Below are 22,274 nucleotides of genomic sequence, written 5' to 3'. Positions count from 1 at the left end.
GCCTTCTTTCTAACCTGATTTCAGAGGTCACCACTCCCTGTCACAGAGTGGCCCAGACACACCTGGGGGGAGGGCAGGGACGACCTGGGGCCACCAAAATAACATCATAAACGGCAAGCACACACCGGAGGGGTTCAGAGTGCAGGGGTCCTTCGGGCATCATACATAAGGATGAGACTCCAGTAACTCAATTCTCCAATTCAAGGAGACTCACAACCATACCAACCCGAGCCCACAGCAACAGTCCAGCGCGTGAGGCGAGCTCCCACTGTGACGGGGGTGTGCGAATCTTGTCACTTAACATCCTCCTGAATCGGGCAAGAGGGAACTGCCCTTTGGAGAGGTTGGCCGAGTGGACGGACACAAACTCTTCTGCTTCAGCACAGCTGCCTTCCTGGTGGCAGACCGTGGCTCACCCACCCTGTCCCCCTTCCAAAGGCCAGGGTTCCAAGTTTGGGCAATAAACATGAGGATGTCAGTGGATCATTCAGTCAAACTATGTATTCTTCCCAAACCCCAAAGTCAGTTACCAAAGGGGAACTGGGCGTTACAAACGTTAGGCTAAAGAGCAAGTCTTTCGATCCATCCAAAGAGGAGGCGCTCGCTAGAGATCGCCAACTGAAACAGTTCTCTCTACACGACAGAACCTCTGTGCGACGGCTCCACTGAGCCCCAGGTCTGCTTCTTCAGCCTCCCCAGCGTGTGAGCCCGTCAATGAGCCGGGCTGTATTTTCTGAGAAATGAACTACAGGCTCCTAGAAGCTTAACTGCGGCAGCAAACGTGACGAGGTGGATCGGACGAGCAGAACTCCGCCTGGCTGTCAGCACTGAGCAGCACTCGCTAATGGGCCCATTTTCTGAGTATGTTCTCTAACGGGCAACCTTACTGGCCAGAGTTAAGATGGGAGCGTTAGCGGCAGTCAGAGACGGAGCCTAGCGACGTGAGAGCACGAAGCCCCGTCAGCGTGGCGCTGAAACAGCTGGCCACGCCTGCCAGGATACGGTGGGGCCAGTTGTTGGCCCTGCGGAGACCGACCGGCGGGCATGTGATCAATCAGTGAATCGGCTCCAGGGGTGGGAGCCGGGGGAAGAGGGGAGTCCTGACGTGCAGGACCGATCTCCAGCACGTGAATATTCTGGTTCAATGTCAAGTCACCAACGGCCGAACAACCAGCTCGAGAAACTCTGAACGTTAAAGGAGAGCCGGCGGGAGCCGACGCCAGCGCGCCGCGGGGATGAGCCGACGCCAGCACGCCGGGGGGATGGCTGTTTCTGAGCTCTGTTTCTGAGGCTGTTTCTGGGTCACTCCCCATCCTGAGCTCTGACCTGGAAGTCTAAGGAGTAGGGATCTTGGAGGAACGGTGTCATGGTACCTGCTCAGCGCCAAGCACAGGGCCCGGCACAGATCAGGAGCTCGATAAATACCTATTGACTAAATCAACGTTGGAAAATGTGCCGGAAGGTCGCTTCTGAAACCACCATGTGTTCGGTAATTATAGGAAACACCAGCTAATTAAGTGGGACACGGTTTCTCCTAGATCTCTTCCCAGTTGAAAGGAAGTATCATTTCCAAACTGGACCGTCTCCCCCCTGAGAGGCCCTTGCGAGCTAAAGACGGTCAGCTACCTTCCGAGCTGCCTGTTCTCACTTAAGGAGCCAAGGCTCAAGGGGGACACTTGACTCCTAAAGCCACTTACCATGAAGGATCGGACCACGACGTCGGGCATCTGGGGCAGCTGGTAGTGGAGCAGGGCGGTGGTGGCATGGTCCGTCACCTGGGAACCAAGGAAAATGCCTGGGTCAGAGCTACTCGGAACCAGCACAGAGAAAACAAGATGAAGGCGCTCTTTTTATATGACGACTCGTGGAGGAAAAGACATCTAAGAAAATCTGAAGGTTGAAAATTAGTTAGCAAAGTTGGGGGAAGGGAGGGGAGGTGCGTTGTAAGCAGACAGGACACAGGTATTCAGGCCCGGAAGCAAGCAAAGTGTGGAACCGTCCAGCAACTCCAGACAGGCTGCAGCACCTGAGAGAGGCATGGCCAGAGGTCACTGGAGAGGTAAAGAGATGGCAGATCACAGTGGGCTTTATAAGCCCCGCCACTGCATGAAACACTGCCTGGACACAGAGGCTCGTTTCCAACTGTCCATATTCGACTTCATCTTTACCCGGGAACAATTTTCCTGCCAGCGTAACTGGGCTTTCTACTTCCTTTAATTCCCATTCTGGCTCATAATTTGTAGCCATACAGATTCTGTGATTGCGACCCTGATCATTTCTGATGATCTTTCCCTGAGGCCTCACAGATCCTACCGTTACCTTTCTGAAAAGCCGTGTCACTCCCAGTGTGGTCCCATCTGACCAGCTCCCTGAAAGCTGTGGTCTAGTGGGCCATACCCACTGACCCATAACTCCCCCAGCAGGGCCAAGGGCATGACTGCTTTAAGTTCACTAGAGGCATCTGGGGACCAGATACAACGTGCACTAGGTTTAAGTCCCAGCTCTGTCTGCTGACCTGATCCAACTACTCAATCCCTCTGGGTCTCAGTGTCCCTCCTGAAAAGCAAAGGGTTCGCCTACAATCCCCTGTAGTTCTGAAATTTGATGACACCATGGATTGCTAATGCCTGCCATCCATCAGCAAATTAATAGATTATTCCTAATTTGATAGTTGTGCTCAAACTCATGGTTTATTTGATTGTCTTCATTAGGGGGTCTTGCCATTACAAACATTGTGGTCAAAAAGCAAAATGAAACAAAACCCCCCCCCCCCCGATAAAATGATTAACTTTGTGAACAAGAGTCAACACGGTGTGTTGACGGGCCTTGGCAGCAGTTACGCAAACTGACCAGGTGGAAACCAGCAGGGCTGGTCCAGGTCCCGCACAGGGAGTTGCAAATGATCCAGAAATTAGTCCAGCTGTGTGTCCACACCCAAGGCCAGAGAGGCTACACCCTCAAGAGTGAAGATGCAGGCTCCCCAGTTCACCGAACCCCTAAGATGCGATCTCCCCTGGGATAAAATGGTCATGCATGTGAGGTGCTTACCCTCCAGCCATGCCTCAGGCCCACCTGCCCCGTCTCTTCTGCTCTCCCCGGCCCCTGGACTGGCCCTCTTTCCTTCTGGACTTTCGTGACCTGCCTGGAGGCTGGTGAACCCCGCTAGGCGATCAGCTTTGCAGGCGGGGATCACGCTCATCCAGTTCATGCTGTGTCCCCAAGGCCTAGAATATCACCTGGCATCTAGCAGGTGCTCAACACATATTTGTTGAATAAAGAAATAAACTTTAAAATGGCCACTCATCAAAGGCCACATACCGGAAACACCTGTACTGGCTTTCTTGCAAATACAGCAATGGTTCACATATCCAACATTGCTGAGAAATTCTTACCCAAATGACTTTCAAGATAAATGGCACTTATTCCTTCAAGTGCAAAGACTGTTTTTATTTTAAGCGTTTTTGACAGACAGCTTTCTAAAATGAGCAATGCTTAAAAAAAAAAAAAAGTAGAATGATAACTTGGCAAAATGGCGGGTAGTGATTGGCGGGGTGAAATGAACGGCTACAAAATGCAGCAAAGGAAACTGGGCCCCGATGATATCTGCTTAAAGCTTGGTTCCTACCCATCAAGATGCCTTGCAGGAAAAAAAAAAAAAACCACACACAAGTGCCATTTATAGGCCGATAAGACACTCCTTACGATCGCATTTGCCATTACAAAAGAAGCAAAGTTTCCGGAGAACTCCTTCTCCTGCCCCTACTGTTTATTTTACAAGGTTCTTAGAAGCCCCATCCTGCATACAAGCACACAGAGCAGGTGTGTCGTCATGTGTCCGCTGTCCCCCAGCTGCGGGTGCGCTCCTTTCCCAAGATGCAGAGAATCCATCTCCAGTCCCTGGATGAGTCTGGATCCGTCCATTTTGGCACCTCGGGCACCTGGCCTGGGGCCCGATTTCCCAAACAGACGGATCACCCAGAGGCCACGTCCAAGGCTGGGAGGCTTTGTCTGACTGCATGTTTTCTTTGCTTTTCTTTTTACAATTTTTAGCACGGATGACCAACATTTAAAATTCAGAAAATGTCCCCTAAGTTGGATCTTCGGCTTCTCAACACGTTGGAAGATCTGGGGGCAGTTAACAGTGCACCTGCCTGATGGGTTGCTAATGAAGATTACATCAGTCCAACCATATGATGGGTCCTGTGACTGTGACCTGGCCCTGCCCACTGGCCCCCACAGATCCAAGAGGCCACCATCAGCGGGAGCTGAGGAGGGGCAGCGCCTCTGGGCAGGGCAGGTACCTGCCGCTTGCTCTGTGTGCCGTCTCACACCCAGCCCGCTTCCCTCTGCTACCTGCCTGGCCCCTGTGGCCTTTGGATTTTAGGGCCTTTACCCAAACAGCGCCAAGCATCTCTGCCCTTCACCCTCCTGTTCGCTGGGTGCCTGGCCTGGCAAACCTGTGCTTCTTTACCCCTCCCTTCCTTGGCAGACCTCTGGACTCGACCTCTTCTGGCTGAGTTTTGATAACTGCCCGGTGCTAAGCCAGGCAAGGCATCATGCTAATTATAGGGACATCTAAGGCGTTCTTTCAGACCTGTTCCTCCCGCGTTTGTTTTCAGTAATGACCGGCCATCCACCCAGCAGCCTAAGCGGGAAACCTGGGCTTTTCCTCCCACTTGTACTCAAGCAGCCTCTTGCATTACAGCTCATTTATCTGGAATCCTTCTACTTTTTCCCAGTCCACTGTCTAAGCTTCCGCCTCCTCCTGTCGGGATGACCAGAAGAGCCCCAACTGGCTTCCTCTGGCTGTGGCACCCAGAGGGGGTGTTCTGTGGCAAGGGGTCAAGTCTGTGGCTCTGGAGGTGTAAACTCTGGCTCCACCGCTTCCAGCAATGCCACCTTGGGCAAGTTACCTCATCTTTCTTAGCTGCAGTTTTCCCATCTGGAACAGGGTGATAATAACAACCATTACCCATCACCTGGTATAATTGTGAGGATTAAATCAAATAACGTGTGCATGCTGTCCAATAAATATTAGTGATTATTATTACTAAGCTATAAATCTAACTATGTCACTTCCCCACTGAAAACCCTTTCAGAGCATGTGAATGCACTCAGGATAGAATCCAAAAGTGCAAACGTGCAGGACCTGGTCCGGCCTCCTCTCCCGACCCCCTCCCACTTCTGAGAATGTTTCAGCTCCTCGTGCTCCACCTCCTCCTCCCTCCTCCCCTCCCCTCCCTCCTCCCCTCCCCTCCCCCTGCTTGGCTCCTCTTCCTCTTTCTGGGCCTGGTCTAGATCCTTGTGCTTCCTGACCGGGTCACGTCCCTTTACTCAGATCTTGTCTTTCACAGCATTCCTCACAACTGAGCTTGTATAATTATTTTTTTTTTTTGCAGTTTGGGTTTTTCCCTAACTTGGCTGTGAACTCTGAGAGGCCGGACACCATGTCTGCCTAGTGCCTGACACAGAGGTTTTCGAGTTGTGTGTTGACTGAACGGATGATCCCTTCTGTCTCTGAGACGTCCAGGGAGACTGGCTCATGTGAGGTTTGGGGATAGAGGCAAGGGCCTTAGCGGGGTGGGGAGTGGGAGACAGGAGCTAAGGACTCTGGACCCTGGTCTACCCTTACTCTGCTGGGAATCTTGACTTTCCATCTGCTGGGAGTTGCTGGGGTTCACTGGCCGGTTCTCCCCTCCTTCCTGGCACAGGGGAACTTTCCGGTCTCTCCTGGAGTTGGGCCACGGGGCTAGTTCTGACCGAAGCATCAGGAAGCGGAAGGGGCGTGTGCTACTTCCACAGGAGATGGTGAAGAGCGGGTGTGGACTCTCCAAGGCCCCTCTCCCCCTGCAATGCTGGGAGCCACACCCTCAGATGGTGGGTCTGCAAGGCGGCGGAGCCTCCGTTAAGTCGGGCCCCAGAGTGACTGCGTGGAGCCCAGCCCTCCGACAACTCGGGATGGGTGTATGGTGGGAGCAAGAAATAAACTCTGTTTGAACAAGAACAACTATGAGGTCTGTTTGTTACAGCAGCCTTCTCTCTCCTCTTCAGACTGAAATACTGTACCCTCCTTGGATTATTCATTTCCCGTCTCAAAGATGAGCCATGGCCTTTGCGAGGTCCACGAGTCCTGTAAGTGGCGGCACACACAAGTTCAAGCTGCGACCTAGGAAACCTCCAGAATGGGGCCGCTTGAAATGTGGCTCACGGACCAGTAGCAGCAGCATCACCCAAGAATGTGCTGGAAACGTGAGTTCTTGGGCCCCAGTGTAGACCTAGAATCGGAATCTCTGGGTTGGGGCCCAGAAATCAAGCCGGCCTCTCCAGCTATTCTCAGCGATGCTAAAATGCATAAAGATGCAACTGTTACTTAGTACCCAAATCCCCTGGGGATCCTGCTACTGAGCAGCTGCGAATTACGCAGGCAGGTGTGGTGTGGAGCTGAGACTGGGCATTTCCAACAGACCCCCAGGCCTGCCCCTGCCGCGGCTGAGGGGCCAGGCCGCTCAGGGGGCTGAGTATTCTGGGCCCTACAGGGAAAAGGCATTTCACATTCTGGGGCATGACACAAAGGACTACAAACCCAAAGGAGAGCTTGTCTTTTTCATGAATCACAATGAACGACACTATCCAAATCTCATAATGGTGCTGTGGAAGGAGGGGTTGGGCGTGGTAGTGGTGAAGTATTTTCAAAATGAAATATTTTCACAGTGGGTGGCGGTGGATTGGTAGGGTTTTCCTTCCTTCTGAAAGGTGCTCTTTCAGGACTGCGGGACAATTTTATTAACCTATGGTAGCCACATTAATGAGAGCTTATGATGTATGTGTCCTGCTCATTCAATCCCCACAGTAGCTGAGGCGGGTGCTCCCCTGGGTCCATTTTAGAGACGAGGAAATGGGGACTTACAGAGCTTGGGAAGATGCCCCAGGCCACACAGCTGGCGAGGGGCAATGGGTACGTGGGCCCAGACCCTGCAGGCCCAAGCCTACACCACCTCCCTCCTAAGACACCCTGGCCAGCTCTCCGGTTTGCTGATAAAGGTGCACATCCCAGGGGCCCCGGTGTCATCTGCCCACCACCTCCCAGCCCGGCAGGCAAAGTCTACAGCAAGCCAGAGGCCCACTGCCAGGCGCAGGTTAGACCTGCAAATGTGGCTGGTAGGTAACAGGCTTCTCAAGAGCAGAACAAACTGAATTAACTAGAAAATGTCCTCCTCCAGAAACGGCTGGAGTCGCGCACCAAAGCTCTGTTTTGGCATCTGGCTCCCAGGCAGGGCACGGAATCAATTTTTACATTACTGGGCCGGCAATCTGGCCAAATTCAGCGTCTTTTTTCAAAAGGCCCAGTATATTCTCTTAATTGCCAAATGGTGGCAGCTTTTTCTAGTGCTGACATGATCGTTTAATTTCTTCAACTTCCCATCACCAATTAAAGAAATATTTTAATAGAAGGAAATAAAGCTAATTTGCTCTTACATTCTCCCTCCCTCCCTCCCAAACTTCCCCGACTGGTAGGTTCCCGTGGCTGAACTCCAAAGCAGCAGGTAAGACATGGTTGTCAGATGTTGGAGAAATTCACCTGCAATGATCTTCCTTTTTGTCAAAGCATTCCACCTTCAATATTTTTTTGTTTCCCGCTTTTCAACAACAAAGTTGGTTTTTTTGCTCAGCATCCAAGATGTGGGAAAAAACAGGCCTGGGGCAACAACAAAAAATTGCTATTAACTAATTTAAATCGACTCTGGACCAGTCCAGCCTCCGTTCGGGTCCCATTGTGATGCTGAGCTAATGAGATTCCCCTGGGAGATGAAAGCCGCCCTGTCTGGAAGCTGAGGCCACAGAAGGGCACTAATGCTCCCGAGAAAGGGAGGCCATTCATCCACCAGTGAGTGCTGGTTTGAAAAGAGCTCCGGAAAGATCAAAGCAGATGGCAAACCCAAGGAAAGAGGGAGGAGAAGACATGAAAGTAACAATCAGCCAGGGAGATAGGGGATGCGGCAAAGAGGAGTCGGGTGGTGGGGGGAGAGGCCGGGGGCGGAGACTGTGCTGAAACCAGCAAGGGCGGGAAGAGGACACGCACAGAAAAACAGAGCGGCTCCAAGGAGTATGCAGACACTGGGGACTTCGCCAAGAAATGTCCCGTTTCATCTCAAGGCAAAGAAAAACTGCAGATGCTCTGGCTTAGTCTGGGGTGGGCACCTCCTCCCCCTCAACCCCGTCTCAAGGCTGGACTGCAGGTGATTTATTTACTTAGAGTAGGGTGGCATTTCTATTGCTGCCAACACACCCACTTTGCTTTATGAACCTTTCTTTCAGTTCTCTCCTCCACCAACCAGGGCTTACTGAAATTCCCTCTCCCCCAGGCTCAAAGAGGCAGAGAAAGAAGGTTTTCCAGCACCCAAACTGATGGGGAACTCAGCTCAGAAAGGGAGAAAGGAATCTTTCAAGAGACCTTGGAACAGCTGCCAGTCAACACACTGAAGAAGGAGACTCCAGTCAAAACAAGTCTCCCAAAACTCCTCTACCATATTGCGTGCAAAGAGCTTCTGACGTCTAGAGGGTCCTTCGGAGATCAGGAGTTATTTTAGCTGAACCCTAAGTGGAACCGCCTGCACTAACGGCAGGCTTCCAAGTCGACGTCTGCTGAGCACCAGCTCTGAGCAAGGGCTGGTCTACACCACGCGGCCCGGTGAGGAGCCTGGGCTTTGGGGCCAGACTGCACAGATTTGGATCTTGTCTGTCACTTAAGAGCCGGGTGACCTTGGACAAAGATTAAATGGGTCAGTGCAGGGAAGGTGCTTGAACAGTGCTTGACAAACGGCAAACACCCACCAAATGGGAGTCATTCTATCTTTTCCTCACCAGCCCCACAACCTTGTGATGGCACTACAGGCGGAAGACGATTTCCATTCCAAGGGAGGAAGCGAAGTCACAGGGAGGTTAGGTGACCTGCCCAAGCCAAGCAGCAGAGCAGGGCCCTAGGCCTTCGGGGGACAGAGGCTGTGGGAGTGTGTGGAAAGGTGGCACGTGAGGCCACCTCCTCCCTACTAGGGAACGGACCCCAAGACTCTCAGCGTAGAGGTGGGACTCAGTCCCAAGTGCGTTCGCTTCCACCTCAGCTCTTACCACGTCCACAGCTGTCCCTCGGCCTCACTACCAAAAGCTTCTGCCCATCTTACTCAACCACCTACCTTGAACCCAGCACCTACCCTGAACAAATCCTGACACAGGACCCTCAAGAAGATCTCAAGACTGAATGAGTCTCCCTGCCTTGCAGAATGAAGGCGGGAAACGGGGCAAATGAAAGCCGGCAGTGTGAAGTCAGGTGGGCAGGCATGTTAATCAAGGAAAATCAAAAGTACAGCCTAAGGAGGGGGGCGTGTGCTAAGAAAAGGGGGAAATCCCGCTGCTGTAGTATGGCTTTGGCATACAGAGTCCACTCTGCTTCCCACCTGGGCCCTCCTTGAGCTGTGAGGGCAAAGAGAACGGGTTCAAGTCCAGCAAGACTATTTTCTGCTGAAGGTCAGCCCCTCAGAGCCTGGGTTTTATGGCGGCCAGACTCTGTTCTTCATCCATCAGGGGAGAACAAAGGGCAGAGTGGTGGTACACACCAAGGATCAGTGAGACGCAGGGATGGGACCAAAACTCTCCTAACATATTATCATCCCCCAGCAGTTTCCTCTTTTAAAAAGCAACAATGTGTTGTATTTCTTGGTGGCCCAGGGACTGTCCTCGGGGATTCCTGAGTCCACTCAGGTTGTAGGCATCGTCCTGACTCTGTGCGGGCTTCCAGGCTGGAGGGGAGAGCTTGCAGTGCAGCAGAGGTGAGGCGTACAGACTCTGGAGGCGGGCTGCCGGGCACCACCTCCCAGCTTCTGGAAGGCTGTCTAGGCTGGGGGCCAGGACCTGTGCTGTTAAAAACATCCCCCGGGGGATTCTGATGTCAGCAGTGTTGGGGAACCACAGGTGAACGGGCCGCTGCAGGTCTCTGCCCACTTCCCACCACCAGGGGGCAGGACCGCAGCCACACAGCGCGGGGTGGGAGCTGAGCCTGGACACTGGCTCCAGCAGCTAGGTGGCGCTCTTCCCAATGCAACGGACTAACGGCACTGAGTACATTACCTTACCTGCCAGCACGCAGCCCACGCAGCCCAAGCCCTCCCCGGCTGAGCTAGGAGAGCTGGGGCCTCTGCCGATTAAAAGTATGTCCCGCAAGATTAATAAATAGGAAAAGTTAAGTACAAGTGTTTAGAAGTTGCTTATTTAAAAGAGAAGTCTGGTAGAGACCCAGATCTGGCTCTCCTCCGGTCAATACCTGCTTCCACATACCATGAAGAGGAGCTTCTCTCTGGCCTGTATTAATGTGAACAAAAGGCAGCGAGGTGGCAAAGAAGACCCGGAGCTGTCAGGAGGCCGGGGTACAGTCCTGGGTTCATCACTAATTATCTGGGTGACTCTGGCCACATCACTCCTCCCGCTGGCCCTTGGTAAAAGAGCACGAGGCTGCGATCACGGGGTGCCTCAAGGTCTAGGTTTTCAGTGGACCGCACTGCAGGGCCTGACTGCACGCCCCCCGAGGGTAGCTCAGTGCCAAGCTCCACCCTCAGGCCAACCAGCGTCAAGTGAAAGCCCTTTGTTCTTTTAAAAAGGACACGCTGATCCCAGCAGGGGCAGGGGCACCAGGTTCCTGCCCCCACCTCCACCTGCTGCCCTGATGTGATGTCACGGGGTCCTCAATTTCTGGGCCAGCTACCAAGAGCTCAGAACCAGGGAGACGATCGGCACAGCGCTATTCTTGGGAACCTCTTCCCATCTCGATGGGTTTCAAAGAGACGCTGGAGCACAAACTAACAGGCAGCAAAGCCAAACATGTGTTACTTAGTCGTACACATGCTGGTCCTGCAACTCAAAGAAATATAAATAAACTTTCATCTGCTGGATATGCTTTAATGCTATACAAGGAGATTAATCCAAGAGTTTGGGTCTCTACTCCGGGTTTTGCCAAAAAAAAGACCCACCCTTGATGAGCGGGACACTAGGAATCTCTCCAAAGGAGAAAATTCTTTGTGGGTCTGGGAGTCAAAGATGTGAACCTAGTGTGTTAAATGTTTAAAGAGCCAGCAACCCTGCCAGCAATGCTCCTCCAAGGATGAGCACTGGCTTTATGAAGAATATTTAAAACAGTCCCAGAAGTACTCATTTCATCAAAAGAGGAACCATGATTATTTCAAAATTGAAGGCTATGAAGCCAGTCCTGAAAGTGCCGGGGGCAATGGGGAGCAGTGCAGAGACGGGCTTCTAAAACTGGGAAAGAAGTCCAGGAGAGCGCAAGCATGGGGGTTTAGTTTTTATTATGCAGCTGGAGTCTCTAATCTGTACCCTGGATTTGTGTGCCACGGGTTCGGCAGGCTGAGAGGCCCAAGCAGGAAGCAGCACGGTCCAGGGGGACTAGGGATTTACTTAGACAGGATCAATACTTCCCTCTCTGCTGATGAAGGAGTCATTTGCATGGGCTCTGAAGGGCTTAAAACTGTCCCCCGGAGCCTGGCAGTGCTGCTCGGGATGAGACCAGGGGCAGGGCTGTCTGGGCTGGAACTGGGGAGGGGAAGACAGACACTGCTGCTCCATCCTGCTTCAAACCCCTTGTCACAGCTTTGAGATCAAGCTCTGTCTGAGAAGGATGATATCTCGTCTGTAAAGTACAGAACATGGCCTGTGGCACAGAACAGGGCCTCCATAAAGGAGTTTTTGTTTGGTGTGAGGGGTTCCAACCCGACCCTCTTCAAAGTCCCAGCCAAGATGCCACTGATGCCCCAAAGGGAAGCCCCTCAACTCCCAGGACCCTTGAGAGCAGACTGGGCGGATCCTCCAGAGGCAGATGTGCCTCTCCCAGCACCCCGCAGCCACACCTGCAGGATCCTTCCCAACACCGCAGCACGGCATATGCGGTCCTTGATGGCCTGGGACCTGGGTCCAAGCCTTGTCTCCCTCGAGCCCCACATCACACACCAGCGATACCGGCTGCTTTAGCAATCCCTCCTCCCAGACCTGCTTCCCTGACTCTGCTCAGCCCTCAAGCCTGGAATGCCCCGCCCCTGGCTAAGTCCTTCTCTCCCCTGGAGATCGAGGCCAAGGGCCTCCCCTCCCACCCTGGGCTCTTCTGGACCCCCAGCAGCACCCTGCGGACCCTCCGGCCCTGCGCTTGCCCGACCCGTGACCAGAACACCCGCCTCGCCCCAGGCTGTGCTGTGCACTGGCCCCACTCACCTGGTAGGACCCCAAGTGAAGGAGAGATGAAGTGGGCAAGATGCTATTGACGTATTCTTGGCCGGTGGGGTTAGGGGGGCAGAGTACAAGGGAGAGTTCAGGGGCGGGAAAAGCTGAGGCCATGGGGCAGCGTGGGGAGGAGGGCCTGGGTGACCAGGGAAACCTCAGGGTGGACTTGAGGGAGCTCTCCAGGGCCCTGACCAAATGTAAGCTTCTGCCAAAGGCCTTGCGCCGGGCCGAGAGGAGCTACTCACAAAGGGTCCTTCCCGTTTCCCAGGATTAAGGAATTAAGGTTCTTCATTTAGAAGAACAAAAAAAAGTTCAATGCTTTCCAGATGGTAAAATGCCAGATTCTGCTGCTGGCTGCCAGGGAAGTCCAAGCCCAAAGATACCTGAATTGTTCTGTACCCACTTGGTGTGATGTTATTTTCTGCAGGAACAGCCTTGCAGTTAGAGAAACACATCCAAAGACATCTGGGCTCCCAAGAAAATACAGACAATACCACCAACTTCCCCATCAAAACTGAGGCAACTGCAGGAGACAGAACAGGGACCGTGGAGCGGGAGTGAGCCCTGCCCGGGAGACGGCTCTGCTGCTGTGGCGCTGGGTGCCTTTGCCCAGCCCCTGCTGGGTGGGGACAGGTCAGGGTGGAACACATCGATCTCATGTGCCTTCTGCGGGTCACCAGAAGTGCCACTGGCCCTCTCAGGACACGAGAGACTGTTCCAGGTCCTGGGACCGTGACTGTACGTCAGCGTGTCAGGGCTGCCCACAGGGCACTGCTGGGGGTGGGTGTTAATGTGGGGTGCCAATTCCGTGAGGCAGGTACTCTTATGATCTCTGTGTACAGATGAGGGAACTGAGGCAAGTGAGGCCACACTGAGAGCAGTGGTCAGCTGGGTCTGAACATGGGACAGCCCAGCTCCCAGCCACTGCCAGACTGCTCACTGGGGGGAACGTGACAGGAGGCCGGCCAGGACAGGGGAAGGGAGGGGGCTGGGGCTCACGGCGGGGCGGGCAGACAGACATGCTGCCAGGAAGGTGCCCTCAGCGGCGGGTGGCCTGTGGGGTGGTGGGAAGGGGCCCGGGAGGGCAGGAGGCCGGGCTTCCCAGAAGCGGCTGCTGGGTTCTGACCCGGGGCACACGAGTCCCGGGCAACCCCTCAGGAAGGAAGCAGCTGCGAGATGAAGGCGAGCGCTCCGCGCCTCCCTGATGGCAGAGAACCACAGACCGCTTCCAGCGGCGGGCGAGGGGGCGTTCCGGCTCCACACTCACCCTCAAACTGGGGCGCGAGGCTCGTGGTCATCACCACCCTCAGCAGCGGAAGAGGGAGCCCTGCAGAGGGAAGGTGCTGGGGTATCATAAGGGGAAAACAAATGATCAAATCTACCCCGGGTTTCGGAGCTCGTGAATATTCAAACACGGCCCTTAGGAGACAAGGTGGTGATAAAGGCTCTTCAGCTGCAGCGTGAATGGAGTGATCCGCCCAGCCCTTCTCAGCTCCCAGGGACCTGGGCTAACCCTTCACAACGTCCCCTCCCCTCTTCCTTTTGCCCACTCAGCCCGGTGGTCCGGCTCTCAGCTCAGGAAGGGGATGCCCTCCGGGATAACCCTGGAACTGTCCGTCGCCTCTCCTGTCCCGAAGCTTGTCGACAGCCCAGTGCTTGGCTCCTGCAGGGTTGCCACCCGTGCACGCCCCGCCCCGCCCCGCCACTCACTGAGACCACGGACGGGAACCTCTCTTCCTTCGTGAGGCTGCCCCCCGGCCCTGCCACCGGTCAGAGTTGCTCCCTCGGCTTTCTGATTGGGGCTGCCAAGACACACGTGTGAGGCAGCGACGGAACACACAGAAACAGGACGCCAAGGCCACCATATTCGGTCCATCGTACGCAAGCTCTCCTCTTGGAGGAAGCTGGACAGCATTTGAGAGAAAAGGGGACCACGAGAGCAATGGGATCCAGCAAAAGCAAAGGGCCCTCCTACGACATGAGACCGCCTTTTGGAGGCTGAGGGGTCCCCTCTAGGCGCGGGGGCCTCTGCCGACGGCCTCACCTGGGCAGGGCGCCTGCCAAGGGCGAGGACAGAGACGTGGCCCGCTGCCTTTGGGCTCTCACCACAACCACAGCCTCCTCAGGGGCCTTATACGTGCCGTTGGAAGAGGGGCTTCTGGAAGGAAATGGAAGTGAGCTGGGAGGAAGAAATGTGAGATGTTCTAGAGCATGAGATTGAGAAGAACTGAACGCCTGTTGACTGAGCCCCTCTGGTGACGTGCGACGCTAGAGCAGGTACAGACACTCAGCCACGTGGGGACAGCTCCCCTTCCCGGGGCTTGGAACGAGCAACAAGTTAGGTCCGCCACATACTATTTGGGTGGGCACTCGATTGAAGCCAGGTACTCAGTGTCTCCAACAGTTCAGAGAATCGGTCCTTCTAGGGCTCACACAATCTTGTCTATTGACAAGCACCGGGTGGCCGCTTGATAAAGGCTGCCCCACAGAGGCCAGTGTTTGTATCGAAGCATGAACGAGGGAGCGAAAAAATGAACGAATGAGCGAACACAGGAATGAAGAAGCCGTGGCGGCCTGCTCAGAACATTATCCATCACCTGTCCACGGCTAAGCTCTGCACGGGACCGAAAGGGTTACTTCTCCCTCTGCTGCCTCTAGAATAACGTCTGTGGACGAAGAACCAGACACCCGCGGCTACGACGTTTGTGCTCTGCCTGCAAGTGAAGGAGCTGCGACGCAGGTGCCAGCTCCTCCGCCACCGTCTCTCTCGTCCCCACCTGCCCACCTGGAGCTGCACACACACTCCAGCGCTTTCTTTGGCCTCCCTGCCAGGATTTAACGCAGTTAAGTAGCTGCAGAGTTGCTCTCGCTCTTCCTAAGTTACTGGATGAAAATGCCCACTGTTTTGAAGTTAGGAGGTTAAAGATCAAAACAGTGGGTGCCCCTGCAGAGTTTAAATGTCAGAAAAACATGAACACGCTTGAAACCTTTCCCAGCTCTTTGTGATTCTGCCCTTTCAGACGGTGCCCCCTATTCCGAAGTTCCATTCTCTGAATCTGCTCTGTGGGAGGCTTGCTGGCTATAAAAAGCTCCTCTGCCCTAGGACCGAGTGCAGAGAGCCTCTGGGACACCGTGGTAAACGATGGGAGCCTGTCGGCAGCCACGGCTCCACAGCCAGCTGTCCCCAGCCCTCCACCGCTGGGAAGGGGGCTAATGAGGAAGAGGGGAAGGGCTTGCTGACAGCCCCCGTCACAGACAAAGGCAGGTCGCATTTAGCTTCACGTGCTAGGATCTGCCACGGGACCTCGTGTGCTTGGCTTTAACCTGGGGAGCCAGGCACAGCCCGAGGAGAACTTGACAGGTGCGTGTTTCCATTCTCTCAGCGCCTGATGCTATTTTCCAGAAATAAAAAGGCGAGTGTAAGCTTGGCTTGGCTCTGCGAGGCAGTGTCCCCTCCCACCCCCGGCTTTGTCACCTTGAGGGAAAGACCTGGGAGGGCTTCCCGCCTTCCCATCAGGCCTCTCTCTGCAGTGGCCACCGCTGCTACTTGTGGGCAGGAAAACACACACAACACACAGTAACTGCAACCGCATAATGAGTGCCAAGGAAAGGAAGCGCTGGGGCCCCACCTACAGCAGAGCAATGCAGGGAGACAGCTGCCCCAGCACTGCTCACGGAGCCACGGTGGTAGCTACTGTCCCCACCTCAGAGCTGGGTCTGGGGCACAGTTCTGGCGTCTACCCACACGGTTAGGACACTTGGGAACTGTTTCCTGCCCGAGAAATGACCTCTTATCGGTGACCAAGGATCCTCTTTGACCTTGTACTTCCCCAATCACTTTTTTTTTTTTTTTGCGGTACGCGGGCCTCTCACTGTTGTGGCCTCTCCCATTGCGGAGCACAGGCTCCGGACGCGCAGGCTCAGCAGCCGTGGCTCACGGGCCCAGCCGCTCCGCAGCATGTGGGATCCTCCCGGACCGGGGCACGAACCCGTGTCCCCTGCATCGGCAGGCAGACTCTCAACCACTGCGCCACCAGGGAAGCCCCTCCCCAATCACTTCTACTCCTGTTCCAGGTTGAGTCTTTCTGGATCAGGTTGACAACTGAGCCTCCCCCCGCCGGGTTACTTGGATGGGTGTAAGCAGGTTGATGACGGGCAGAAGGGAACGTTTACCACTGTGCTCTCAAGCAGCGTCTTTCTGGGAAATGCTACAAGCAACATCAATCAGGACACCTCCAATTTAAGTGGATGGACAGGAAGAAAGTAGAATTCTAAGCAAAAGCTGATACTAAAAAGCAGAGTTTGGAAATGTTGCCACCTAATCTTTTCTTTTGGCATTTTGAGTTTGAAATGTTAAACCTCACCCTGTCAACTGGACCAGGCCTTCAGAATCTGCAAGGAACACGGCGGTGCCAGCCTTGCTTTCAGTGCACAGTCTGGCTGTGGAATAGGGAGGGCTGCCCTCTGACCCTCAACATGGCCTGAAACTAACACAATGAAATAAGCCCAGTGAGGTCACCCCCCATCGTGATTCCACATTCCACATTCCTCATCTTCTTTACCAACATCTTCTGCAAGAACAAGATCCCAAGCCCCTTCGAAGCAACGATGATTAGTTGGAAAGCTTTACTGATAAAGGATTAAACTGAATTCTGTACTACATTATTTTCCAATATATTCCTTAATTTGACAGCAAATGGACAATGTTTCAGTAGGGGCGAGCACGGACTCTGTAATCCACTAATTCTTACCTGACCCTGAAAAAGGAAAAGAACCTCGATGTTACCTGCCTTTTGTTCTCATCAGAAAGCACCATCTCCTGTCTCCAAATTATGGTTCTTTAATCTAGTACAGGTCAGTCGCAGAGGTCAAGTCCATTTAGTTAAAAAATAGGTGAGGGGAGGGATGATAAAGGAGTCTCAGAAAGGGCTCTGCATAAATACGGATAGCATGCCATTCACCAGTTGAGATAAAATTCCCATCTCTACAAATTCATCCATTTTTACTGCTTCAAACATGTTACATAAACTACGAGGAGGCAATTGGCGGGTGATCCTAAATCTCCCCAACTAACCAATATCAAATTTTAAACACTGCTGCACTGTGCGTTTGTAGTTTTAAACAAACATAAAGAGTGCTTGGCAGGTTATTTTTAGGGGTGGTAGAATAAAAATATAGCACTTTCTCTCCAAATCTATGCTTCACCAAATCTGTGTTTCACACATTTTACAACTTCCTAATAAACTTTCTGCTTGCATTCAAAAATACTTTAATACTACACAGAACATTAAAAAATGTATTTGCCAAGGCAAGCCTGGGCAAGGCCCTCCCTCATAAAGGGTATCTGAATGGAAATTGGACATGGTTAAAATCCCAGGTTATGGGTCTGTGATGCTCGGGGCCCCTGAAGTCATTGCCCGCCTTTTGTGGAGCCAGAAAGTAACTCACTGAAATACCACACAGGACACTAAGATAAACCAGGTTAAAAAAAAAAACAAACCAAAACTGTTTTAATGTTCTTCACTGGGAAAGCAAAACAAGATGCAGATAACGAGCAGTGTTCTTTCTCCTCAGAATGCTTTTCAGCCAGCTGCTGGGGGAAAATAAGAGCTGTCGGCAGGGACAAAGTTAGCAACTAAGGCCGAGGCTTTATGCAAGCTGAACAGGTAAAGGCCTTGGGTATGGTCACCTAGATAAGAAGGCCAAGGTTAAAACGTCGTTGCCTACACTAAAGCCCACATGTGACTACGCACTTTTTTTTGGGGGGGGGGTGTGCTGCATTGGGTCTTCGTTGCTGCGCGTGGGCTTTCTCTAGTTGTGGCGAGCGGGGGCTACTCTTCGTTGCGGTGTGCGGGCTTCTCCTCGCGGTGGCTTCTCTTGCTGCGGAGCGCAGGCTTCAGTAGTTGTGGCTCGTGGGCTCAGTAGTTGTGGCGTGCAAGCTCTAGAGCGCAGCCTCAGTAGTTGCGGCACACGGGCTTAGTTGCTCCGCGGCATGTGGGATCTTCCTGGACCAGGGCTCGAACCCGTGTCCCCTGCACTGGCAGGCACACTCCCAGCTACTGCACCACCAGGGAAGCCCGTGACTATGTCCTTCTTTCCCTTAGGCTCTGGCCCAGGGAGGGAGGCTGTTTTTGCCTTTCTGCGTCTAGGGAGCTCGGCTGGGGGAAGGACTGGGACTCTCAGGAGAGCCAACACTATGACTCTCTCTTTGAGATGAATTTTAAGTTTTGGATTAGTTTCAGATTTACAGAAAAGTTGCAAGCGTGGTACACATAGTTCCCATATACCCCTCACCAGGTTGCCCCATTGTTAGCATCTTTCATTATCGGGTACGTTCATCACAACTAAGAAACCAGTGTTGGTTACTTATTATTGACTCAAGTCCACACTTTATTCAGATTTCACCGTTTTTTTCCATTAATATGTTCTTTCTGGTTCAGAATCTAGTTGTGATAAGATCATGACATTTTCACGCTTACGTAGGCTCCCTAAATGTGTGGTGTTACGCCTCAGACCGCTCCCCAACCCTGGACATCTGTCCTTTGCTTCCCCCTTTCAGTGTAAAGGGGTCCAGGGAGCAACGCGAATTGAGGTACATTAGACACCAACAGAGGGCTGGCCCGTTATGCTCCTTTGATGCGAAAGCCCAATGCTCACTGCTAAATGGGGATGGGGTTTCCTTTGGGTGATGACAGTGTTTTGGAATTGGACAGAGGTGGTGGCTGCACAACAATGTGAAAGTCTAAGAGCTATGGAACTGTTCACTTTAAAATGCTTATGTTATATGAATTTCACCTCAACTGCAAAAAACCCACCATCCTATGCTAAGCAACCCGGCACACCCTGGACACAGTTTTTACTCAAGTGGGGATAACTCGGGCCCAGCTTTCAAAATCACATCCTTCCTCCACACTAATCCCTCCGCTGGCTTCTCACTGAATTGACAGTAAAATCCAAACTCTGCACCGGGACCGAGAGGCACCTGCCGAGCCGGCCCTACCTTGTGTGCCTTCCCCGCCGCCCTGTGCCTGCTCCCATCGCACGGGTCCCAGCGGTGCTGGACCGTGCAAGTCCCTCCTCCACAGCAGCTTTCAGGGCTGCTGCTTCCACTGTCTGGGACCCTCTTCCCATGGCCCTTCGCATGGCTGGCTCCTTCTCCTGCTTCCCGACTCAGTTTAAATTTTGCTGCATAAAGGCCTCCTGAGACCACCCTGATGCGAAGGAGGTCCCTCCTGTTCTCGACCACAGCCCCTGGTAATGACCTGGAGTTCTCTTATTGATTCTGCTTCCTTGCTTGTCTTGTTTCCCCTGTATTCCTAGCACCTAGCATAGTGCCTGCCCACGGCAAAGGGGCTCGATAAATAATTGCCGTTGAACGTGAGGAGGCAGTGAGTGGATTTACAACCAACTCTATTATTTGCACTGCTGGATGGAAGCGGACACAGAGGACGGATAGCACAGAAGAAAGTGGCTGGTGCCCTGCAGGGGACCTGGCCTGAGGGCCACGAGAGAAGCCTTCAGAAGCCTCTTCAGAAGCCTTCAGAAAGATTGAGCTGGGCCAGGGAAGGGACCCTTCTACCACTGGGAGCTGGGAAATGGACTTTCTCTGGTCACATTTCATTTTTTCTGACATTTCCCAGAAAGTATTTCTTGGGGAAGCCCAACATCTGAAAAAGATGCCATTGTAATACAGAGTGGGGGTGGGGTAGGGCCAGCCCACATTCCTCAGCCCATCCTTAAGGCACCTGTGTAGATTACAGGGCTGTGAGAAACTGAATTTAAAAACTGTGGCTTGAGTCTGAAGCAACTCAAAAGCCTCTGATTTTTTTTTAAAGGTATAATTTATATACAGTAAAATTTGCCCTTTGTAGGCATATAGTTCGTTCCGTGAGTTTTGAAACATACAGCTGTGTAATCACCATAATGAAGACACAATATTTTCATCACCCAAACGTGTCCCCTTATAGCTCCTGGGGGACAATCTCATTCCCTCGCTCCTAACCCCTGGCAACCACTGATATGATTTCTGTCCCTAATGTTATCTTTTCCAGAACATCACATAAATGGAATCATACAGTGAGCAGCCTTTTGTGTCTGGCTCTTCTCACTTTTTAAAAAGCCTCTGATTTAAGACCAATGTTTACACCTCGAAGTATTCATATTTCCCTTAGTGCCTCTTGAGGAAGAAGCAAAAAGTACAACTTACCTTCTGGAATACTTGATAGTTGGATTTGGACCATATATCAAGCTGTGGGGGGAAAGAGATAAAATATCAGCATCAATTTTAGAATTTTGGACTCCAAGAAATGATATTGTAACTACTGTTATTAAGCTTGAAAAAAAAAACATGATTATAGAAAAAACAGAGTCTTGGGGTTGAAAGGATCCTAAATGTCAAGCCTGAATTTCTTCTTTATCAACCTGTGGTGATTTGAGAAGACGATACGAAGAGATATAAGAAGTCAACCTGAGGCACTTGCTGCGTCCACAGCCCCATGAGCTGAGCCCCTCGTTCACTTCTCTAATTTTGACCCCTGCCACGGTTCTCTTGCGTCACCCAACATGCCAAGGTCAGTCCTGCCTCAGGACCTTTGCACCTGCCGTGCTCTTCGCCTGGACTGCTTTTCCCACAAACCCTCCCATGGTTCCTCCTTCACTTCCTTTGGCTCCAACATCACCTTGTCAGACAGGCATCTCCCAGTTACTCTAAAATATTCCCATACCTGTTGTCTTGCTTCTCTTTATCCTTTCAAAAATTAAAAATCTTCATAGCTCTTAAAACTAACTGAAGCTTTTATTTCTTTTGTTTACGTTGTCCTGGCACAGGACCTAGCATGTTACAGGCATGCGTGGAGGAAAACAGCCCCCCGCTGTTGAACACCTGTTCCATGCCAGGCACGCACTGGTCGTTCCACACGCACTCTCCCACTCACTCCCCAGAACAAGCCTGTGTGGCTGGTCCCATTAGCAACCTTCCTTCCCAGATGATGAGACAATGGTTCGGAGCCATTCAATTGCCCATGGTAATCTGGAGAAGCTTCTTATGGATGGTCTCGCTTGGTGGTGCTCAAATCTGGGTGGCGTCAGAAGCCCCTGGGGGAATTTCTTTTGTTTGTTAATATACAGATTCCTTGGTCCCTCCCCTGGAATGTCTGAATTAGTAGGTCTGGAGTGGGCCCGAGAATATGTTCATTTGTTGGTTTGTTTTCACAGTGCTCCGCAGGTTCACTGTGATGGCTAGTCAGCTCAGGAGCCCTGGACCCCTTGGTCAAGGAAACAGAGGTCTGAGATGAAGTGTGGGCAGAGTTCAGAGTCCAGTCCTCCTCTGGCCACACTTGGTCCTACACAGGGTAATCCGTGGCTCAGCCTAACCAAAACCACTCTGGTTTGACAGGTTGTATGAGAAATCAAATCGGTGCCTTCTCACTGTTTCAAGAGGTTAGAACAAACGGAGTATGGCAAAAATAGAACCACCCCCAACACAGTGCAGAAGACAGAGCAAGGACAGTGCACATTAAAAGAGGGGCCATCACTAGGTCCCAAGGGTGCTAACAAGTCAACTTTAATATACGAGTTCAAGAGCTGAGCAAACTGAAACCCCTGGTCAACGGGCCTCTTGAAACCTGCCTTTGGGGTTGGCCAGTGGTCAAGGTGGAAAGCCGAGACACGGCTACTTAAGCCTGTGTGCTGTGTGATGACTCTGAAGCATCTGGGGGCATGGGGACCTGTCAGATGGGAAGACTCCTCTAGGAAGACCGGAAGGGAAGCGCTGCGCCCGACGTGGGACAGTTCGGGGTTCTGTTTCTGTTCTGAGGGCTTTCTGAAAACCGCCCTTGGCAGTGAAAGGCTGGGCTGCGAACAAGCATGTGTGCAGTTTCTCCTGGCTTCTTCCTGTTCATAAGTGGAGGAATCTGGGTGGCGCTGAGGACGCCCCCCTGGACTCGGCAGGGCTCCGGCTGGAGAGCATAAGTTTAGCGGATCCAAGTCCAGGGACGACA

General features: G+C 52.6%; 1 protein-coding gene across 1 annotated transcript in view; it reads right to left on the bottom strand.

Moving 5' to 3' along the window:
• MED27 (mediator complex subunit 27) overlaps nucleotides 1-22,274 on the bottom strand; it is a 207,645-nt gene that overhangs the window by 979 nt on the left and 184,392 nt on the right. The window contains exons 6-7 of the mRNA XM_082611957.1: nucleotides 20,483-20,524; nucleotides 1,698-1,775 (exon numbers count right to left, since the gene is read on the bottom strand). Coding sequence (XP_082468083.1) covers nucleotides 1,698-1,775; nucleotides 20,483-20,524 — 120 coding nt within the window. The remainder of the gene's footprint in view (nucleotides 1-1,697; nucleotides 1,776-20,482; nucleotides 20,525-22,274) is intronic.

This window comes from Mesoplodon mirus (genome assembly GCF_964341445.2).
Source record: "Mesoplodon mirus genome assembly, chromosome: 1".
Lineage (NCBI taxonomy): Eukaryota > Metazoa > Chordata > Mammalia > Artiodactyla > Ziphiidae > Mesoplodon > Mesoplodon mirus.
This window is presented reverse-complemented; position numbering and strand designations above follow the sequence as displayed.